Source organism: Corythoichthys intestinalis, chromosome 20, assembly GCF_030265065.1.
Source record: "Corythoichthys intestinalis isolate RoL2023-P3 chromosome 20, ASM3026506v1, whole genome shotgun sequence".
Classification (NCBI taxonomy): Eukaryota; Metazoa; Chordata; class Actinopteri; order Syngnathiformes; family Syngnathidae; genus Corythoichthys; species Corythoichthys intestinalis.
Genome location: NC_080414.1, coordinates 13,572,242 through 13,595,878, shown reverse-complemented (window position 1 = coordinate 13,595,878; position 23,637 = coordinate 13,572,242). Strand labels below are relative to the sequence as shown.

At 38.1% G+C, this 23,637-nt stretch overlaps 1 protein-coding gene across 2 annotated transcripts; it reads right to left on the bottom strand.

Annotated features, from left to right (window-relative positions):
• Positions 1-14,494: 14,494 nt before the first annotated feature.
• ccr9b (chemokine (C-C motif) receptor 9b) lies at positions 14,495-23,584 on the bottom strand. Of its 2 annotated transcripts, none has more exons than XM_057824475.1 (3): positions 21,901-23,584; positions 21,763-21,824; positions 14,495-18,217 (listed from the first exon to the last, which is right to left on the bottom strand). In XM_057824475.1, the coding sequence occupies exons 2-3, from the start codon at positions 21,817-21,819 to the stop codon at positions 17,159-17,161; spliced, it is 1,116 nt and encodes a 371-aa protein (XP_057680458.1). In that variant the 5' UTR covers positions 21,820-21,824; positions 21,901-23,584; the 3' UTR covers positions 14,495-17,158. The 2 variants fall into 2 exon arrangements, with proteins under 2 accessions (XP_057680458.1, XP_057680459.1); XM_057824476.1 differs by having other exon boundaries at positions 14,496-18,220; positions 21,901-23,581.
• Between the last annotated feature and the right edge of the window lie 53 nt (positions 23,585-23,637).

Genomic DNA, 23,637 nt, shown 5'->3' with positions numbered 1-23,637 from the left:
ATATGTATGAACTTAATAGCTGCAGTATGACCTTACTGCTGAAAAACTACTGCATTGATCCAGACTGTGAGTGAAGTGTCAGCCTTGGCGTATTGCATCAACGCATGACTGAAAAGGAGGGAAAAAACCCACCATATTTTTGTGCTTATTTGGCAACAACACAGTGAGTAAAATCAATATTTCTTCACCATATGACATAGTGACAGCGCGCTGACAGTTTACTTGTCATTACAATTTATAGTGATCATACCCTCCCATTTCAAATGGATTGGACGTCTATTGCCGTCAATGGTTGCGAGTGAATCTTAACGTAGGTGGGTGGAGGAACTGATGTTACTTCAATGTGAATTTCAAGCATGGAACAGTGGGGAAATGGCAGAAAATGCCATATTTCAATCATTTTGGGAGAAAACGGCTTAATTTTGGAAAAAAACAACTCATGTTCTATTGCTAATAAGCATAGGCGGAGTTTGACTTTTGGGGGAGTGGGGGTACAACATGTCGATGACCCCGAAACGCAATATCAGCATTAAAATTAACTTACAAGAATATTTATAATATTAAGTTTACAATGAGCGTTTTTTGTTTCCCATCATTCTTGAGGGGAATTGTATATCAGGCTGCTTAGGCAATACTTTTTGCCAAGATCGTCATCCATTGAATATTGTACGCCCGTCCGTGTCGTGCCAATGTAGTTACCCCAGTCCAAAATTGTATCCCCTGGGCGGAGACATATGGAATAGATTTGTATCTTTATTATTCAATCCAAAAAAAAGTTGCTTCAATCAAAATATATACTGTATTTTCAACCAAAAAAAGTCCCTTCAATTAAAATAAATGTGTTTGAATGCAAAAATAAATTTGAAACTAAAAAAAATGCACGTGAAAGCTATTTTTAGGTTGTTGTTTTTTTTTATTGAAGCAACTTTTTTGATTGATGTAATGTCGATTTGCATTTGGGCTACATTTTAGCTAGGGCATTTTTGTCTTTATTATTCAATCAAAAAGGATGTTGCTTCAAAAAAATATTTATTTTCAAAAAGAAAAATCACTTCAATCAAAAAAAGAAAAATTTCATCATCATCATGGAAAAAGTTTTTGAACACGAAAAAATATTTGAGATTGAAAAATTTGCATTTGAACACTTAATTTCTCATTGAAAAAGTTTTCTTTGAAGCAATCATTTTTGTGTTTGGCCCATATTATGAGTAGGACATTTGTGTCTAAATCATTTAATCTCCCAAAAAAGTTGCTTCAATCAAAAAAAAATATTTTCAATCAAAGGAAAAAAATCATTTGAAAAATAAAAATTCCCTCCCCTAATTTTTTTCGTGAAACTTAATTGCAAAGCAAATGACCGTCTAAGTTGCTGATCCGTTCGAAAAATAATTTTGACCCATTATAAAAAAAATTGTTCATTTCATTCATTTTTGTCGCAGTTTTATTGCTTTACAACTTTCATATATATTGGAAAGTCAATTACATGCAATGACACTTATGTGGCCACGGGGGGGGGGGGGGGGGGGGGGGGGGTGCTGGCCCCTCTGCCCCCCCCTTAAAATCCGCTTATGCTAATAAATAAAGAACGGAAAAAGGTAGACTCCAACTTTTTTCTCTTGGTGAACGAAAATAGTTCGTTCTTTCATTTGGTGTATTACATGAATATATAATCACAGGAAAAAATATCTGTCAAAATGCTAAAAACATGTATTCTTTGATGTATCTCATTAAACAAAGCAGGTATACCGAATTGTGATACACCAATAGCTGCCATGTCACCCCAAAAAGCACATTTTGGACCAAAAATAAGCAATTGAAGCAATTTCCCGGCTCGCCGACGCCCTCCGGGTCACTTTTCACGGCCTCTGCAAATGACGGGATCATAAAAAGGCACCCGCGCGCCCCCCTTCCTTATCAGGCGGGATTAAAAGGGAATAATGAAACAAGAAGCAGCCCTGTGTGGCATGAATATGATTATCTAATGGAGTCCAAAAGGAAGAGGCATGTTCACTCCGCCAGACCTTTTCCCAGACTATCTGCTGCCCGCGGCTCCTCCACGTCGGCTGAAACTTTTTCTTCTTTGGCGCAGAAGTCATTACGGCCGCCGTCTATCAGGAGAGCGCGATAAATCCTCCCTCGGCTCCTCCGATTGGAGCGTGTTGCGCTTGTAAGTTCAACAGACGAGAAGCACTCAAGGCACTTATCAATATTCCTGTTTTTTTTAAAGGGCTCAATGTGGGTCACTTTCATGCAAACTCGCTTCAAAGTTGGGAAAATCGGATTACAAGGGAGGGAAACAGGGACAGAAATGGACAATAAAAGTTTGTTTGGGGAGTTTTGGAGGGAAAAGTACATATTTTTTTAGTTAGTTTAACATTGAAAGCCATGGATGGCAAGAGACGTCCAATTTCTTTTGGCAGGGAGGCCTGGCAGCGTTCATTCGAGAGCATGTTAATGGTGTTGCTGGGTCATATGGAAAAAACATGTTCATTTATTGTTTGTTTTTGTTTAAGCACCATGGGTTTATGTCGTATGGTGCTTTATGATATCCCAGTTTATATTGCTGCTGCTGTCAAATGACAATTTTTTAAAAAAGAAATGATTACGTAAAAAATGTGATTTATCACTATAAAACTTGGAAAATGGAAAATTGTTATTAAAAAAAAAATTCTCAAGTGGAAAATGTTCTGTTAAGGACTGAACGGGCCCTCGCTGTTTGGCGCAACTCGGACGGCACGCAGCTCAGGGTGGTGACAAATCGTCTCGCCTCATTTTTTGTGTGAAACCTCTTTTGTGTTGTGGGCACAGCTGATAGGGTTGTTTTTGTATGTCCTAAGATAAGAAATACAGTCACACACCTTGGTGAAAAAAAACCCTATTGAAGAGGGACCTACCGTAATTTCGCGAATATAACGCACACTTTTTCCCCCAAAAATCAACTTGTAAAATCATGGTGCGCATTATAAACGGGTACATGGATGGAGACAGAAATATACATATATTATATATACAGTATATATATAAACCGATTTTTTTTTATTGACACGGCCACGTTGTGTTGAAGAAACGTATGCGGCGATCCGTTGCCGACCATTACGTTACTTGACGTCACCATTTTGTTTCGGTAATACTTCACTCTGATCGGCCTAATGATTTCGTCTGTTAAATTCTGCTTTTTCAGTCTTCATAAAGCACAGAATTTAGTTTCTTGAACTCATTTGATTCAGCATTTATTGCAGCTCCGTAACTCGGACCATAACAAACGTAACAACACAGACTTCCTGTGTGTTTCCGACAACTAACCCAAACAACAATAATTCCTATTGTTGCTGTCGTGTCTGTTTTATCTTGTCTTCAAAAAAACTAGAATAATTCGAGTGCTGTGTTCAACGTTTTATTTCTTGCTTTCAATGAACTTAAATGCCGACAGTCCGGCTATAATGTGGCGCTCTTTTGTCTAGCCTCAGCGGCCCTCTGGCTCATAGACAATCACAACATAGAACAACATAACATAGAATACCAATATGTTACAGTGTCGACAGCGATGAGCTCTCTCGGATTTCCGACTTACGTTCTCACTTTCATTTTACCGTATCAATCCGTGGAAGAAACATTTATTCATCATGACGAAACGAGCAAGTTATACAGCAGCCTTTAAAAGAAAAGTCACATCTGTTTTGTTTTCTCTTAGATTCTAGTAAATTGGAGAAGTTGTCAAATCATATTAATACAGTAAATATTGTCAGTTTATGGTAATGTTTTGAACTACCAATATGCTATGCTTGTGCTGTGTTTCACCAGTCAGTAAAATGACATTACTGTATCTGTACACGAGCTCTGTTTTCTTGTATTCTTCTATTTATTGGTGCTAAAATGAGGGTGCGCATTATAAACGGGTACAATAATTTTCCCTAGATTTTACAAGTAAATTTGGGGTGCGCATTATACACGGGTGCGCCTTATATTCAGGAAATTACGGTACTCAAAATGAGGCACTACTGAGCTGTGCAGCCACGGCAAATTGTCCGTCTTCAATTGCTCTGAAGAAAGTGAATTAATAATGCCATAATTCTACGACTATAAGCAGAGGCGTCGCGTCCCATTAGGCAAACCAGGCAATTGCATAGGGACCCCAGCCAGCAGGGGCCCCCAGAGGGCCAACAGATTTAGCACACGCAGCTTTACTGTGAAAGCCTTGTGTCTGAGTTCCCTGAAGGGGCCCCTTCACTCGCCCTACACTCCCCCCCTCACGTGACTCAGAGTGAGGGTGAGCGGTGAGTTGGCTTTTTTTTAACCGTATATTGTCAAATGTATCACATTTGAGACACCTAAAATTTCATGTTTTTGGGACTGATTCAGAATTTTGACATTTCTTTTTGAAAAAAAAAAATCATGGATGCAAGTCACCACATGCATCTGCAGGTTCCATGAAAAAAACAAAAATGATTTAGCAAGGGTTATATATATCTGAGCGCTTATTACACATATTCATTTCGAGTTTTCTTTTTACAAATTTGAAAAAAAGGTTTCATTAGGACCTTATTTTTCAAATTTTGGGATTCTCTTGCTGTATATCCAAAATGAAGAGAAGTTATCCTTCTGGAAGGGACAAAACAGAGAAAAAAAGCAGAAGAGGAGAAAAGGAAGCACGACAACAGTGAGTGTACTATATTACTGTAGTTTTATGTCCTAATGTAGTAGAAGCCGGGCACTTTGAGTGTCCTAAAAAGCACTCTTTGTGACCGAGGCGTTATTATACTTTTATTAAATATGCTATTGCTCCAAGTCCAACTGTCCCCCTTACTTACACACACTCGAAGGGCCCCATGTTGCTTGTTGCCCCGGGGACCCTTGCTACGCCTCTGACTATAAGCTTATAAACTTTTTCCCTCATTTTGAATCCTGCGGCTTACAGTCCAGTGCAGCTTATTTCTTAAATTTATTTGACGTAATAGGTATTGGTAACACTTTATTTGACAGCAGCGTCATAAGACTGTCATAAGACCGTCATATTTATGACTTGACATTATCATGAGCATTACTGAATGCTTATGACAGATGTCATTAAGTGTCATCTGGCAAATTATGTCACTTACTCCCAAGGGCGTAGGTTTGGTCTCAACATTGGTAAGGACGCTATGACAGCCTGTATCTACACTTTTTGCTGGGGACGGGACATTAATAAGACAAAACAGATTGGGTACATTTCTAAAAAAAAAAGCTGGTTCCTATGTAAAAATGAAAAAAGTTACAGTAAAATTATTTTCATGGGAGAAAGTCATTTTTCAAAATGCTTGCTTCAAATAAAGGAAATTTACAGAGGTTGTGTTTTGTTTTTTTGGGGAGGGGGTTTAAAAATGTGCATCGGCTGCAAATAAAAATATTTTTTTAAATGATGTAGAAAATATACATTTTAATTAGGGAATAAATCCACAAAATGCAGTTGAATTAACGTTAAAAGTAGAAAAAATACAGGACGATACGTCTCTAATCAGCTTTCTACTTGAGTTTTACAGATTAGCAAGTTAACATAGCTTAATGTTATGCTAACTCTGATGCAGGTCAGACTTTCAGTTGCAAAATTAATGGTGTGTTCCCCACCTTCACAACATTGACGTCTTTTTAGTTTACATTACTTAAAGTGGCTGCTGCTGGCCGAAAAACACCTTCTGACATCCCTCCTCTTCAAAGGGGGCGGAGGAGGCGGCATGTCGACGTGTATTTCTGTCGGGATTGTGTGAATGTGGTGGTTCTCATCATCAGCCAATCAAACGTGCGTTTGAAAGGGGAAAAAAGGGACCAGCACATTTGGCAAGTGAAAAGGGGTAAATGTAAGTCTGAACATAATGTAGGGTCCGTTCGATCCTTACAACTTATGGGAAGACAATCTAAATTACCTATATAACTGAACTCATTATATAATGCAAATAAGGTTGCTTAAAAGTTGGTGGGGACAATTTGAGCAACCTTAAATGTTGGTGGTGTTATGTCCCTACCGTCCCTATGCGAACTTACACCCTTGCTTACTCCATTTATGTCCAATTTGGATCTATTTCATACATTCAAAAGTGAGATAATTTCCCAGATGACACTAAATGACATCTGTTATAATTATTCAATAATGACATTATGAAATTATGACAGCCTTATGGCCCATCTGTTGAATAAAGTGTTACCACTTACCATAACTAGCAATTAATGAAACAACTGGTACAGTAACTGAAGAAATAATTAGCATGGAACATAAATTTTGTTTGTAGCATCGCTACAGAAGGCATGTTGGACGACAACAATGTTGACAGCAGGAGGCAGTAGAGGTTGAATGTCTCCCCTAAGGGAGCAGTGATGGCCAAATGAAGCTTATTGAAGCAATAAAGCTTTGTAGCCAATTGTTTCAATGCTTCATGGTGGTTCATTTGATCTCATGACTGTCGCTGTCAAATAAAGTGTTACTGATTAATATCTGTTGGTGTAAATATCCCATAATACAGTGAAGACAGCTGCAGCTTATAGTTCAGTGTGGCGTATCTATGAACAAATGCCGTTTTCGGGTCAAATTTGGTGGGTGGCAGCTAATAGTCAGGTGCGCCATATAGTCAAAAAATTACAGTAATAATAGTGGTCATTATAATAGGGCTCTCGCACCACTTGGGGCTCGGGCCCTAATAAATAAAATTGAAGGGAAAAAATCTGGTTAAAATGTTTAAAATGCAAACAGTCACATTGAAACTTAAGATTTATCATGTATTTAAATTTTTTTTTTTTTTTTTAACTATTGTTAACATTTTTTCAAATATCACATTACAATTATCACAATCAATGTAATGGTTATCATGTTGAAATATATATACAGTATTTATATATATGCACATGTTAAAAACTAGCATGTTAAAACAAAAATTTGATCACTTTAAAATGTGAAAATCATCACCTTTCAAATTTATTGATACGATTAGTATGGCAAAATGTGAAAATAATCACATTACAACATAATATTGACGTCGTTTTTGAAAATTTTAAAAGCATTACAACCATTACAAGCCTTTAAAATGATGTTTTAAATATTATTTCTGCCACAATCAAGCGTTAGAACCAGATTTCTAACGCCATTGATAGCATTTATCATTGATAGCACTTTTTACCACTCGATAGCACCATCAATTTGCCATTAAGAGCATTTACCATCAAATTAAACTAACTAAAAGTAATTTTAATTAGGATCATGTTAAAGTGTCATTGACTTTAATAGACGTCCAATCCATTTTGACATTTGTACATTCGCCACCTCCCAGTCAAAACGGATTGGACGTCTATCGGCGTCAACTCCAATCCGAGATTTAAAAATCTGCAAATTCCATTTTAACAGGGGGTGTGTAGACTTTTCGCAGCGGTCGCCCTCCGCCTTCCCATTAGTAGCAATAACACTCCTTCAACCAAAGCGTCAAGTCCATTCTCATGGAGCTCAACACAAACACACACACTTCAGCAAGCTCCCCCAGGACTCGCTTAAAGAAAAAAAGGCATCAATATTTCATCAAACTGCTGCGTGTTTGTGGTCCACATCAAAGTTACAGGTAGACGTTGGCGCTCTTTTGTTTGGCCTCCATTCATCTCACGCCTCGGCGCTATTGTGCCAGACGCTCGGCGCGCTTCCACGCCGAGGCCTGCCGGGGCCTTCGCCACGCCAGACCGTGGCTTTATTAGCAAGCGTTCATTATTGATCGCACTCTTTCATCAATCGCGTGCGTAAATACAGTAATAGTACATGTTGGTGTTTAACAGTTAAGCTGAAATTTAACCAAATCGGTCACTTGAGACAAAATGGATGCCGTAGAATGACGAGCATGTGATTTTTTTTTGAAGTTATTATGAAATATTTCCTGTGGATGTTATGGTTATAATCCAATTATTAATCCATAAGTAGCTCTAATTTTCAAAAACATTGAAGTAAATTACCATGGTTCATAAATTTGCATTAATTACCATAATTTTTGGACTATAAGACGCAACTTTTTTGCCTCATTTTGAATCCTGCAGCTTATAGTCCAGTGCAGCTTATTTGTTGATTTATTTGGGCTAATAAGCAACATTTTATTTGACAGCAGCGTCGTAAAACCGTCATAACTATGACATGTCACTATCATGGGCATAAATGAATGCTTATAACCGATGTCATTAAGTGTCATCCAGCAAATTATGTCACTAACTCCATTTAATGTCCAGCTCAGATTTTTTAGATCCATTCAAAAGTGAATAATTTTCCAGATGACACAAGATGACATCTGTCATAAGCATTCAATAATTGTCATGGCAGTGTCATATCATAATTATGATGGTCTTATGACAGTCTTATGGTACCACTGTCAAATAAAGTGTTACTAAATACCATAACTAGCCATTTATGAAACAACTGGAACAGTAAACATGAATTTTGATTGTTATTTACATCTGTAGCACTGCAATGCATGCTAGGAGGCATACTGGACGACAACAGTGTTGACAGAAGGTGGCAATAGAGGTTGACTGCCTTCACCAAGGGAGCAGTGTTGGGCAAATAAAGCTTCTTGAAGCAATTACGCTTTGCAGACAATTGGCTCAAAGCTTCATGGTGGTTCATTTGTTCTTATGAATGATATATTGTCACACCACTACATGTGAGTGGTTAAATGTACAGCTATGGTCATTTTTGGACTATAAGGTGCAACTGACTATAGGCTGCCACCCACCAAATTTGAAATGAAAACGACATTTGTTCATCAATAAACCGCGCTGTATTGTAGGATAGTTACACCAAAAAAAATAATAACTGAGAACACTTTATTTGATAGCGACATCATAAGACTCTCATAAGAACAAATGAACCACCATGATTTGAAGCCAATGAGCTTTGAACCAATTGGCTGCAAAGCTTCATTGCTTCAAGAAGCTTCATTTGGCCATCACTGCTAACTTGGGGGAGACAGTCAACCTCAACCATTTAGTGTTATCCGGCAAATGATCTCACTTTTGAACGGCTGTCAAAGATCCTAGCTGGACATAAATAGAGTTATTGTCATAATTTGGCGGATGACACTTAATGACATCTGTCATAGGCATACCGTAATGCCCATGATAGTGTCAATTCATAATTATGACGGTCTTATGATGCTGCTGTCAAATAAAGTGTTGCCTACTGTATTACCCAAAGGAATCAACAAATAAGCTGCACTGGACTATAAACTGCAGGTTTCAAAATGAAGGAAAAAAGTAACAGCTTATAGTCCGGAAATTATGATATAAATAATATATTTATATAATACTGTATATATATATATATATATATATATATATATATATATATATATATATATATATATATATATATATATATATATATATATATTCATTCATTCATTCATTTTCCATATATATATATATATATATGTATGTATATATATATATATATATGTACGTATAATATAGTATATTTTTGCCAAAGATGGCGACAGTGGCTGTCTCAGTTTCACCAACAATAACCACATGACTCCATACCAATCAGAGTTAACAATGTTTTTTTTCCCACTAGAGGGCACTCATGCTCTTTGGATGGCTGATATTTCATAGTGTTGTTTGGTCTGAATTCGATTTTGGGTCATCTTTTTTATCTAATATGGTCAAATAATAGGTTGTAATCATAGGCGGAGTTTGATTTTTGTGAAGGGTGGGGGGCGGCAAAACATGTTGATGGCAATAAAATAACCTTACAAGATATATGCTCAGATAGTAGCTTAGCACATGCGCGTACATACATGCATCCCAAAAGTGTGTGTGGTGCCAGTCACATGATCTGTTCGAAAAATAATTTTGGCCCATTATCAAAATACTTTTTTTGTTCATTTCATTCATTTTTGTTGTTTGTTTTATTGCTTTTATAGACAAAATGTTACCGTGAAAGTCTTGATTTTAAATTAATACATAGGAACATCAATTACATGCAATGACATTACAGCCACCAGGGTGGGAGACTTCATATACTAGACGAAGATGTGCTGAGAAAGAAATACAGTGGTCCTTCGTTTTTCGCGGTTAATGGGGACCAGAAGCCGCCGCGATAAGTGAAAAACTGCCAAGTACCCCCAAATTTAAAAAAAAAAACAAATTGTGTTCAATGTATCCCTTTAAATTTAGCATTGGAAAGAGATACATATACAGCATGTTTTTCACTTTTTCCCCAAAAGTATAATTAAAAATGTATATTGTGAATGTATATTTATTTTAATAAATGGTTTTCAAATGTAATAATTATGATAACTTTTAAACATTACTGTCCCACTGAATTATTTTTAAACAATAATAAAGTAGAAAATGCTTGTCTTTCTTAAATGCTTCATTGAGTGAGCCCACTCAAATCCACTCATGCTACTCACTTACACACAATGAGTTGCCACAGCAACTGTTTAACAAGTTAAACGATGATTGACGCATGCGGCACTTTAAAGCTACGGCTTAATTTTAAATTAAGCAAAATCAAACCTTAACATCTGTCAATCATCGTTAACTTCAATAAGCAACTCCAGTCCATTGCCTGACCAACTAAGAGAAGCAGGAGGAAGAGTGAGACTACGTGATCAACTTGAACGGCACATCTGTATTTATTTTTTTAATTGGAAAAAAAATCCGCGATGGACTGAGGGCACAAAGCTTGAAGCGCAAAGTAGCGAGGGATCACTGTATACCATTATTAAAAAAAATTTTTAAAAATCTGTCATTGTCATCAGTTACTCACAAGGTTACTCCTTAATGAAGTACCGTAATTTTCGGACTATAAGCCGCTACTTTTTTCCTTCATTTTGAATCATGCGGCTTATGGTCCAGTGGCGGCTTATTTGTTGATTTATTTGGGTTAATAGGTAACATTTCATTTGACAGCGGCGTCATTAGACTGTCATAAGACTGTCATAATTATGACATGACACTATCATGGGCAATAATGAATGCTTATGTAATTAGGTGTCATCCAGCAAATTATGTCACTAACCCCATTTATGTCCAGCTTGGATCTTTTACATACATTCAAAAGTCAAATAATTATAACACTATATATATATATATATATATATATATATATATATATATATATATATATATATATATATATATATATAACACTAAGGCTACGTTCATACTACAGGTCTTAATGCACAAATCCGATTTTTTGTCATATCTGTTTTTTTGGCATGCCCGTTCAGACTGCCTTTGTCCATTGAGACCATTCAAGTACTACGCATGCGCACTAATTCGCAGTCCGACACGCGCTGAGCAAGACGACCCGCATGCGCAGAAGCATCAAAACAAATGACCACACATGTTGGCTGTCATTCGTCATTCCAGGGATTATCATATTTTGCTCGCTAAAAAGAGGACACAAATAACAGACATTAATAATCCACGTTTAGTTTTATTTTCAAAATTTATATGGACTGATAGAACGCATACACGCACACACATAAGCCTTGACGTGTGTGCGTGAAATGACGTGGGTGCATCAGTTTGCCCCGACTCAGCCATGTGTGCAATAATGAAATATTGCTCATTCGGCGCACAGAATTAAAATCGAAAATTGACAGGGTTATCCTTTTCTTCATTTTATTTTTTTATGACTCTGGTCAAGCCCGCTTCGTGCTTAAAAGCAGAGTTCAAGCTAGGCGCTAATGCCTGCATCGCTGCCGTCCTTCGTGCCTCTTGCTGTTTGCTGGCGTAATTAGTGCATGAATTCCGATTCCGGAGACTGGACAGTACAGACCGCCGCGACAGTCTGGAAAAATGTGGCCCAGATCGGATTTGAACCACATACGAAAGTGACCCAGATCGGATTTGAAATGGTCCAGTTCTATGCGACTTGTCACGTTCAGACCGTCAAGTTAATGCCTCACTCGAGTCGGAAAAACACGAAAAAAATCGGATTCGTGCATTAAGACCTGTAGTATGAACGTAGCCTTAATGACGTCTGTTATAAGCATTCATTAATGCTCATAAGAGTTTCATGTCGTAATTATGATTGTCTAATGACAGTCTTATGGCACCACTGTCAAGTAAAGTGTTACCAAATACAAAAACTAGCAGTTAATGAAACAAACGGAACAGTAACTGAAGAAATAATTACCACAGAACATGAATTTTGTTTGTTACTTACATCTGTAACGCTGCAATGCAATCTAGGAGGCATGTTGGACAACAACAGTATTGACAGCAGGTGGCAGCAGAGGTTGACTGTCTCCCACAAGGGAGCAGTGATGGCCAAATGAAGCCAATTGGTTCAAAGCTTCACAGTGTTCATTTGGTCTTTTGACAGTCATATGATGCACTGTCAAATAGTGTTACCGGTTAATATCTTTTGGTGTAAATATCCCATAATACACTGAGGACAGGTGCGGCTTATAGTCCAGTGCGGCTTATCTATGGAAAAAATGCAGTTTCGTGCAAAATTTGGTGGGTGGCGGCTTATAGTCAGGTGCGCCTTGTAGTGCGAAAATTATGGTATTCTTTTCAAGGAATACTTTTCTTAGTAAAATCAATTAGAACACTACTCTTACTTGAGTAAAATTTTTGGCTACCCTACCCACCTCTGGTAACTTCCTACTGATTTGGAGACATTCTTTAGTCCCTTTCTTTTCAGTAACCCAAAATCAACAAATGACCTGTAAATGACCCAAAATCAACAGGAAGTTACCCGTAAATGCCCCAAAAGCACAACGAAGTGACTGAAAATCAACAGGAAATGGCGTGAAATTACCCTAAAATAAACTCAATGCCTGACATTGGCTGCCACTGATGGACATAGACGTCCAATCCGTTTGAAGTGGGAGGGATGGCAGCGAATGAACGAATGTTCATTCGCTGCCACCCTCCCAGTTCAAATGGATTGGTCGTCTACTAACGATAAACTCATTCCAGTTCACAGCAGAAGGATAAAAATAGCTTGTTTTCAGTACATAGCATTAAACTAATAGTACTAAACTCATTCGCTACCTACCCATGATGGCAATAGACGTCCAATCCATTTGACTGGGACGGGTCAGTCTAAATGGATTGGACGTCTATCGCCGTTAATGGCAGGTGAAGGCCAATAGTGCAAAACGTGACTTTTGTGGTGCTCATCCATGTATTTTTCTGTGGTGTACTCTTCGCCCAATAGGTCAGATGAAGTAGCAACCCACTATAAGTCTTCACAGCGGATGCATTCTGCAATTGTAGCAAGATGGATGGGATGTTCCTCAACTACAGGTGCTGCTCCACTTTGGGAGCCGCTCACATTTTTCAGTTGGCGATTAAACAAAGAGTGCATCACAACACACCGGATTGCTCTAAAGGCACCTAATCCATCTTCTCTAATTGTTCTAGTTGGATTTAGGTGGTTTGAAAGATATTCGATAGGAGACGCTCGTGTACGGTTTTGTGTGTCGACAAAAGGATTTTTTTATGGGGAAGCAACGCCACCCTGCGGCGACGAGGATGAACACATCAGTCATAATATTAGGTACAATGCAGTACTCAGTTGTGCCTTTACCTATGGAGGAAAAGGAGTGCAAAAATTAAATTAATACACAACTAAATTATTAAATGTGTTATTAAAATGCTTGTATTTCAATGTCATTCAATTATTATTTAATAATTTCAACTTTTATTTTCACTTTTATTTATTTATTTCAACATTTATTTATTCAGTCCAATGTATTTATTTATTTCAACATTTTTAATTTATTTCAACATTTATATATTTTTTTCAATTTTTATTTATTTCATTATTCATTTATTTATTTCAACATTTATTTTACTTTTTATTTATTAAAATTTTTATTTAATTATTTTAACATTTATTTCCATATCTATTTAGTTTAACATTTATTTATTTATTCCAATATATATATTTATTTCAGCATGTATTTATTTCCACTTTTATACAATTATTTAAAATTTTATTTATTTCATTATTTATTTAGTTATTTCAACATTTCTATATTTCACTTTTTATTTATTTCATTCTTGCACTGTTGTTCCCCCAAGAGTTGAAATAGATAAATAAATGTTGAAATAAATATATATTGGAATAAATAAATAAATATTAAAATAATTAAATAAAAAGTGAAAAAAAATAAAAAGTGGAAAAAAACAAAGTCCGTGTTGCCCAACGACATCCCCAAAGCATCACTGGTCTAGAGGAGATCTGCATGGAGGAATGGGCCAAAATACCAGCAACAGTGTGTGAAAAGCTTGTGATGTGTTACAGAAAACGTTTGGCCTCCGTTATTGCCAACAAAGGGTACATAACAAAGTACTGAGATGAACTTTTGGTATTGATCAAAAACTTATTTTCTACCATGATTTGCAAATAAATTATTTAAAAATCAAACAATGTCATTTCCTGTTTTTTTTTTTTCCACATTCTGTCTCTCATGGTTGAGGTTTAACCATGCTGACAATTACAGGCCTCTCTAATATTTTCAAGTGGGAGAACTTGCACAATTAGTGGTTGACTAAATACTTATTTGCCCCACTGTATGTTTGTCTGACCTTTTCTAGGTCCTATATTTTAGTCATGGTACTCAAATAATTTTTTATAAGCCGTTATGATGCTGTTTCTCCATTTTTTTTACAGATAGACATGAACTTCCTGGTTCATGATTTGGCTTTTTGTGAACTTTCTGTCATTGCTCTTACTTATTTCCTGTCATGAGAACAACAAATGTCAGTCTCATTTGAACACCACAGTTTGGGAAGCAGACTGTGGCCAACCACAGGGCACAAGTTTCTCTCGAGGTCATGTGCCCGACTGAATCGTAAATACACCGACACATGCGAGACAGCACGCCAACAAACCAAACCGCGAACCCACGCGCTTTTCATTTGCATCATTGCAACTCCGTTATATGTGCTAAGTCGAAAAAACAGTTTAACAGCAACTCAAATCCAACATGGCTGCCTGATTGGTTTCCCGCCACCAGTGAAAGGATGCTGAAAGTGTCTCACCTGTTGGTAAAGAGCAATGTTTCTCTTCATAGTTGATAGAAATAGCTGATTGTTTGATGTTTTTTAATGTTTTCATCTGAAAATAAAGAACATTCTTTTTATTACAGATAAAGGACATGACAAACGAATAACAAGACGCTATTTACAATTGATATGTACAATGTCAGGTCTGCAGGATTTTGCAATTGAAAAAAATGCTATTAACCGTTGTAGACGCCCAATCCATTTGGGAACTGGGATGTTTATCACAGTCAATGGCAGCCAATTAGTTAGATGAAAGACCCAGGATTTCACTCAGCAGATTTAAAGTTTTTGTTCAGGCAACCTGTTTGGTTAACGATTGGGATCCTTGTATCTGAGTGAATAGTTGTCAGGGGCACGGGAAGTGGGGTGCTGAGGATGATACAGCACCCCCTGGTGTTGAGGAGAAAAAAAAGTGTTTTGGTAGATTTGTTTTGTGTGTGTTAAAAACATATCAATAAACATTTTGAAACAATGGCATATTTAACTGGGGATTAAATATATATGTTGAAAAAGTTTTTTTTGTTCATCACATGTCAATATGGCACAAAAACAAACTAGCCTTTTTTTTCTTTAAAAAAAAAAAAACAGCAAAATTTTCTAAAATTCAATTTGAGGTCAAAAATGAAGATGATTATGATAGTTTATAATAGTTTCTAGTGAGGAAAAGGTTAGGTGCAGATTTAGACCGTGGAGAACTTCAAATAGCTTGCATTGTCACCATATTATTGTTTGTTGTTGCTGTTGAGCTGCCGGGTGTTAAACTAAGGCTTAATGGACTTTTTGGTTCTCAAATGTGTTTGTGTGTCATTGCGCCGTCTAGCTGTGGGGATTGGCATTATATTACATGGATGCTTTTATTTCCAATACAAAAACTCCAACAAACACTGTAGGTGAAATAGTACACTGTCTTTGTCGTAGCCTAGTAGTAGTACTTAAACTATCCAGCAAGCCTGAGTATTGCCACTGCGTACGCCTTGTATGGAGGAAAAGCACGAGCATCACAAATTTGGACTGAAACGGCTGTTTTTGGAAGCGAAAATCAAAATAAGATCCTCAGCACCCTCTGCTGTGAGTGACTTCCAGCGCCCTTGAGTTTTGGTTCTGATCTCAAATGTTCTGTTCTTCCACACACAAAAAACACATTTTTTTGGCCAACTACTATAATTTTTGGACTATAAGCCGCTAGTTTTTTTCCCTCATTCTGAATCCTGTAGCTCATAGTCCAGTGCAGCTTATTTGTTGATTTATTTGGGCTAATAGGTAACACTTTATTGGACCGCACCATCATAAGACTGTCGTAAGACAGGCATAATTATGACATGACACTATCATGGGCATTACTGAATGCTTATGACAGATGTCATTAATTGTCATCCAGCAAATTATGTCACTAACTCCATTTATGTCCAGTGTTGATCTTTTACATTCATTCAAAAGTGAGATAATTTCCCGGATGACACTAAATGACATGTCATAAGCATTCATTAACACTCATGACAGTGTAATATCATAATTATGATTGTCTTATGACAGTTTTATGGCGCCACTGTCAAATTAAGTGTTACCAAATACCATGACTCGCAATTAATGAAACAACCCGAACAGCAACTGAAGAAATAATTAGCACAGAACATGAATTTTGTCTGTAGCGCCGCAATGCATGCTAGGAGGCATTTTGGACGACAACAGTGTTGACAGCTGGTGGCAGCAGAAGTTGACTGTCTCCTCCATAATACATTGAGCACAGCTGCATCTTATAGTCCAGTGCGGCTTATCTATGGACAAATGTCGTTTTCGTGTCTAATCTGGTGGGTGGGGCGTATAGTGAGGTACCCCTTATATTTAGAAAATTACAGTCATCCATTCACTGCATCAAATCTATGCTGTTACCAAATCACTTTCGTATCACTCGTCATGGACCATGTTTTTTAACTTCGACTATCTATTTTCAATTGAATCAAGTCGCGAACTATTTACAGGCCATGATGGCTGCCAGCCCTTCCCACACTTTCAATGACAGCCAAGGAGTTAAAGACTCTGAATCCGTGCTTTGAGTCTAAATGGTTGTTCATGATTGACTGGCAACCAAATCCAGTTGCATCTGACTCCATTTCAAATGTGAATAAATTCATAAAGAAAGCGCCGGAGTGGTTTCAGTATCTGTCACAACTGACGGTCGTATGGGAACCATTGAAATTTTGGGAATCTCGTCTTTACTCATCCTTCGGCTGCACGATTTTATCAACCCGAATAAGTCCTGCCTGAAACGAACCCCGACAAAGACATACAGAAAGGGATTGAGGCAGGCATGCGTGTACGCCAAGCTTTTAGCGACCTGTCCGGCCACGTCGAAACTCTTGACCATGGCGCAGTCGGTAATAGTTGCGTTGGCTGCTTGCGAGGCTTCGACCATAAGCAGGCTGTTGTACGGTAACTGCGAGGCTAGGAAGATAAATACCACGATGAAGATGACGCGCAGGGCTTTGTGTTTTTCAAAGTTCCTGGCGCGCAAGAGGGTGCGGATGATGACTGAGTAGCAGAAGACCATGACAAGTAGAGGGAGAATGAAACCCATGCAGATCTGAAGGGTCAACACCAGGATCTTGGTGCGATTGTTGGCATTGTTCCAGTAGACCATCACACAGAAAGATGTGCCGTTCAATCCTGTTTTCACCTGAGCGAAGAGGAACTCGGGCATGGCGAGGAGAGTGGAGATCACCCAGATTGCCACGCATGCTAGTTTACTGTAGAAAAGACGTTTCTCCTTCCAGTTCTGAGCTTTGGTGACCTGCACGATAGCGATATAGCGGTCCACGCTAATACACATCAAGAGGAACGTGCTGCTGAAGAAGTTGATCTTATAGACGGCCGACACGGTCTTGCAAAGACCCCGTCCGAATTCCCAGCCTTTAATGGCATCCGACGCCCAGAAAGGTAGCGTGCACAGGAAGAGCAAGTCGGCCACAGCCAAATTGAGCAGGTAGACATCAGTCATGGTCTTCAGACGGTTGCGCACGGTGCTGTAGATCCAGACCACGAGTAGGTTTCCCACAGCGCCCAGTGTAAAAATGGTCCAGAAGAGGGGGGGTTCATACCAACCTCGGAACTGCCGGACCCAGCTCCGGTCGCACATGCCAGTGGCCTGGGTGGGGCCTGTGTCGTAGTCGCCAGAGTAATCCAGGGGGTCCTGCTAAAAGACAAAATACAAATTTTAGACTTTAGGCCAATACAACTAATTTAGCTAACTCCCAATTATCAGCGCAAATTTTGAGCACGTTGTCGAATGTACCTTAAACATTGTTGCTAGGATAGCATTTCCGAGGCTACGTTTATTATGAGACGATTTATTTACGGGCGCATGCCGACTTCTTGTCAAGGATGACGATGGGCACTTTACTGGGCTGCGGGAGGACGGATGGGCTGCGCTGCCCCCCCCACACACCCCGCGATCGGCTGGGGGAGGGCTATGGCCCTCGGGTGGCACCCACGCGGAATCTCTACTCGTCTGGGGGACTATCACATATTAGATAGGACTCACGCATGACTAGGTGAAATTATACACACTCAAGTAGCAAACCTCGGTGTCAGGATTAGCGATGAGACAGCATAGAATCGGATGCCAACATACTCACACAAATACTGGGTTCTAGACCACATGACTGATTTAGGTACACTTCACCCCTCCCAACTTATCTTTCAGACCCCCCCCTTTCTTTCCCTGGTTATCAGGCCCTGCCACATGGTGTCAACCGGAAATACAACAAGCTAACGATAGCTCCAACATATTCATAGTTAGTTGGAGTAGGCGTTTAATGTATTTTTTGTTGTTGTTTGTGCTTTTTGTGTTTCTCTCTCCCTCTTTTCTTTTGTTCGTTGCTTTCTCCTAATAAACGAAGTACGTTGAATGATCACAATGGATGTATGTCATACTCCCATGTGACATGTGACACTCAGATCTCCATTCTCCATTTCAGGAGAGAGAAGATCCTTGGTACATTACAGAAAGGGACAACAAAGTTACTATGCTAGCAAGTTCATGACAATTTTATCACTGAAGGTTCTGCCCTGTGCTTGGTGGTATTACAGAAGAACACATTAAGCGCTACAACTAAACTGCTATGCTAAGGCTAGGCTAGCGCTAAAGGTCTTTAGCCTGAGTTAACGTACTATGGGATTTTAACTTCATCTGCTTTCAGAAATTTTGGAGACCACGAAAACAGTTTAGGAACACACCTTTATTACACCACCTTGTCTTTATTTCCTGTCAGACATGTTCTTTTCTTTTTTTTTTAACATGTTTGTAAACCATCTGCAGGTTCCTGGTGGAGATGCGGTGACTTGACATCAAACACTTATGCACATACATGAGTCGACCAAGCACGCATCGTGCAGGTGTTCTCATCTCTGCTGGAGAAACCACAGCGCTGCGCTATTTCCTGCTGCTATCCAGCGTGTAAGGGGGGCACAAACATCCTTGGGGTTAGGGGTGGGGCCACAGTTTAGATGAGGGACAAAGATAAGGAGTGTAATCAGAAGACGACTCGTTGGAAATGACAAGACATTGTTGTCTAACATTAAGAAAATAATCTATTTTTCATTTCAAGGGGTTTCCGTGAGAGCCGTCAACCAAAATTGGCGACCACAAGCGTGTGGCTTGTATCACTTTTTATCTATTTATAGAATTGTTCATTATCCAGAATCAAAAAATATCTTAATAAAAATAGATTATATCATACAGTAATTTGTATAGCCCCCCAAACAAATAGTTCTATCAATACTTAGCATTATTTTTCATTTTAATTCAAATAAACGTTTAATCATTTTTTAAGTGATTATTTTGTAAAAATATGGGCTATAGTGTTTTTAACTTACATATAAACAAAGGAGAAATTACAATCACTTAATTTAACAACAACCTGTGTGTTAAAATTAGGGCTTACATTCAATTTAATTTAAAAAAAAAAAAAAAAATTTATTCTAACCACATTTACAATGAAGAAAATAAATATTTTAACACCCTGCTATTTTGCAAGTTCTCCCACTTAGAAATGAGGGAGGGGTCTGAAATTTTCATCGTAGGTGCATCTCCACTGTAAGAGAATCTAAAAAGAAAAATCCAGAAATCAAAATGAATGAATTTTTAATGACTTATTTGTGTGACACAGCTGCAAATAAGTATTTGAACACCTGAGAAAACGAATGTTAATATTTGGTGCAGTAGCCTATGTTTGCAATTACAGAGGTCAAATGTAGTTTTTCACCAGGTTTGCACACAGTGCAGGAGGGATCTTGGCCCACCCATCAGTCAGGTTTCTGGGCTGTCACAGAGAAACACGGAGTTTGAGCTCCATCCAAAGGTTTTCTATTGGGTTTAGGTCTGGAGACTGGTTAGGCCATGCTAGAACCTTTTACAGAGCCACTCCTTGATTTTGCTGGCTGTGTGCTTCGGGTCATTGTCATATTGGAAGGAAGCGGCGCGACCCATCTTCAATGCTCTGACTGAAGAAAGGAGGTTGCTCCCCAAAATCTCACAATACAGGGCCCCAGTCATCCTCTCTTTAATTGAGTGCATTGGTCCTGTCCCATGTGCAGAAAAACACCACCAAAGCATGATGCTACCACCCCCATGCTTCACAGTAGGGATGGTGTTCTTGAGATAGTACTCATAATGGTACTCCAAATGGTCATAGGCAAACTTAAGACGGGCCTTGACATGTGCTGGTTTAAGCAGGGGAACCTTCCGTGCCGTGCATGATTTTAAACCACGATGTCTTAGTGTTTTACCAACAGTAACCTTGGAAACGGTGGTCCCAGCTCTTTTCAGGTCATTGACCAACTCCTGTCGTGTAGTCCTGGGCTGATTCCTCACCTTTCTTAGGATCATTGAGACCCCACGAGGTGATATCTTACATGGGGCTCCACTCCGATTGAGATTGACCGTCATGTTTAGCTTCTTCCATTTACTAATGAAAGCTCCAACAGTGGACCTTTTTTCACCAAGATGCTTGGCAATTGCTCTGTAGCCCTTTCCAGCCTTGTGGAGGCAAACAATTTTGTCTCTGATGTCTTTGGACAGCTTTTTGGTCTTGACCATGGTACAAGTTTGAGTCATACTGATTGTATGGGGTGGACAGGTGCCTTTATGCTGCTATCGACCTCAAACAAGTGCATCTGATTGAAGATAATACATGGAGTGGAGGTGGACTTTTAACAGGTCTTCCAGGGTCAGAATTCTAGCTGATAGACAGGTGTTCAAATACTTATTTGCAGCTGTATCACACTAATAAATTGTTACAAAATCATGCATTGTGATTTCTGGATTTTTCTTTATAGATTATCTATCTCAGAGTGGGCATGCACCTACAATGAAAATTTCAGACTCCTCCATGATTTTTAGCAAGGTGTTCAAATACTTATTTTCTCCACTGTATGTTAAACCATACAGAAGTAAAAAAATATATTGCTTATACTATGGAGTATGTAATTATTACATCAACCAGCAAATTGTTTTATCAATATTTTTTCATTGCCTCTCATTTTAAATCTTATCACTTTTTAAAAATATTTTTTACATTTTATTCCACAATTTTGTATTACGTTAAAACCACTTCAAAGTATTAAAATACAGTATAGTAAATCAAGCAGAATTTGCGTTAAATATTAAAAAATGGAAATTTTAAAACCACAAATGAAAAAAAATCATGACATATGGACATTTTACCAAATACTCACAGTGACATAGTCATCCATTTCTGTTGTCATATAGGCTGATGGAAAAAAATCGTCCATGTTTTCTGCAACAATATACACCAAAGTTACATGATAATACAGAAATTATAATTGTTCATAATGTTGCAATAAGTGACTTACCCTCTGTTGCAGCGTGTCACACGAGTTCTTCTTTTGTGAGGGCGCACTCATCCTCCGCAGCCTCTTATGACTACCGCCACAAGATCACGTGTTGATCATTCCACCTTGTGTCAATCAACAAGCAGCGCGCACAAATTCAAACATGGGAGCTGCAGACCACCAGAACCAAAACAATATCTTTTCGCAGATGATTAAGTTTCAAGTCGTGATGGATGGAGAAACCAGAAACTTTCAGGTGTGATTAAAGAGAAGAGGCAGATGATATTAGAAGACAGGCTCCTGTACAGCTGTTCAAAGCGTTTATGGCGTAATTTGATATTTTTCACCTCGGCTGTCAACTGGATGATTAATGGTTAAAGGGTGATGTACACCTCATACACCTGCGCTTTCTGTTTTTTTGTGTCATCGGGGATGATTTTATGGATTTACCTCGTATTTTGGGGAGAATTCATCACGCCAGGGAGCAGCACATCGAATTAACATTTTGTGCTATAAATTTAGTAATTCACTTTCATTGATGGCAAGACTCCATTTTGACTGAGAGGCTTAGACTACAGAAGTCAGAATATTTACAGATTTTTACCTTGTATATTTTTTTTCAATTAAAAGGGAAAGAAATGCTTTTAAAAAGTATACAAAGTAAAAATATTTATTTCAAATATTTACTTTTTATATTTTTTTAGTAAATGGAAAATAATATTTATTTTCTCCTTTACTGTATTTTTAATTACTTAAAACATATAACTAAGAAAAAATAATACAAAAATACATTTGAAAAAGGCTCGAAAAGCATGACTTGTACCATTTTCTGACCCTAAACAATGAATCAATTATTGAAATAGTAGTGTCAGCGTATTAACATCTAAATTTGAGTAATTAGTTACTAATGAGTTAAAAAAAAAAAATCATTTTATATGCTATATTCCGAAAATAGAATCTTTAAACGACACAGAGCCTTTATCAGTGCACTACTTCCTGATACACCAATTGCCAGAGGTGGGTAGAGTCAGAGGCGTAGCAAGGGTCCCCGGGGGCCCTAGGCAGCAGGCAACATGGGGCCCTTTGAGCATGTGCAAGTAAGGGGGACAGTTGGACTTGGAGCAATAGCATATTTAATAAAAGTCTAATAACGCCTCGTTATCATAGAGCGCTTTTTAGGGCACTCAAAGTGCCCCCCCAATTGCATTATTCATTCACTTCACACTATCCTTAATTATTTACACACATTTGCCTTAATAAACAAAATGTACTTCAGATTATTATTATTGTGCTTAGTACACCATCTTTACACATACCGTATTCTACTGACTAGCAGGTAAGTTATATTGCTTTTACTTAATAAGGATAACATTCTGGCACAGAAGTAAATCATGTAACATCTTATCAGTCTGGCTGATCAGTGTGTATGGTGATTCTAAACACTGATTTAATGTTCTAGGTAACATCATTATGTATGAAGAAACGCTAGCATGCTGCAATGCTGTTAGCAAACGCTAACAAGCTAGTTACAACATGTCAAGGCAGTTAATTGGTTTAGGACATAAAAATACTACACCTACTACTAGTCTGCAGTGCTTCGACTACATTAGGACATAAAACTACAGTAACATAGTACGCTTACCGCTGTCTTGCTTCCTTTTCTCCTCTTCTGCTTTTTTTTTCTTTCTTTTTTCATTTCTAGACAGATAACTTCTCTTCATTTTGCCAATTAAAAAAATGGCCCGATCGCCGCCCACT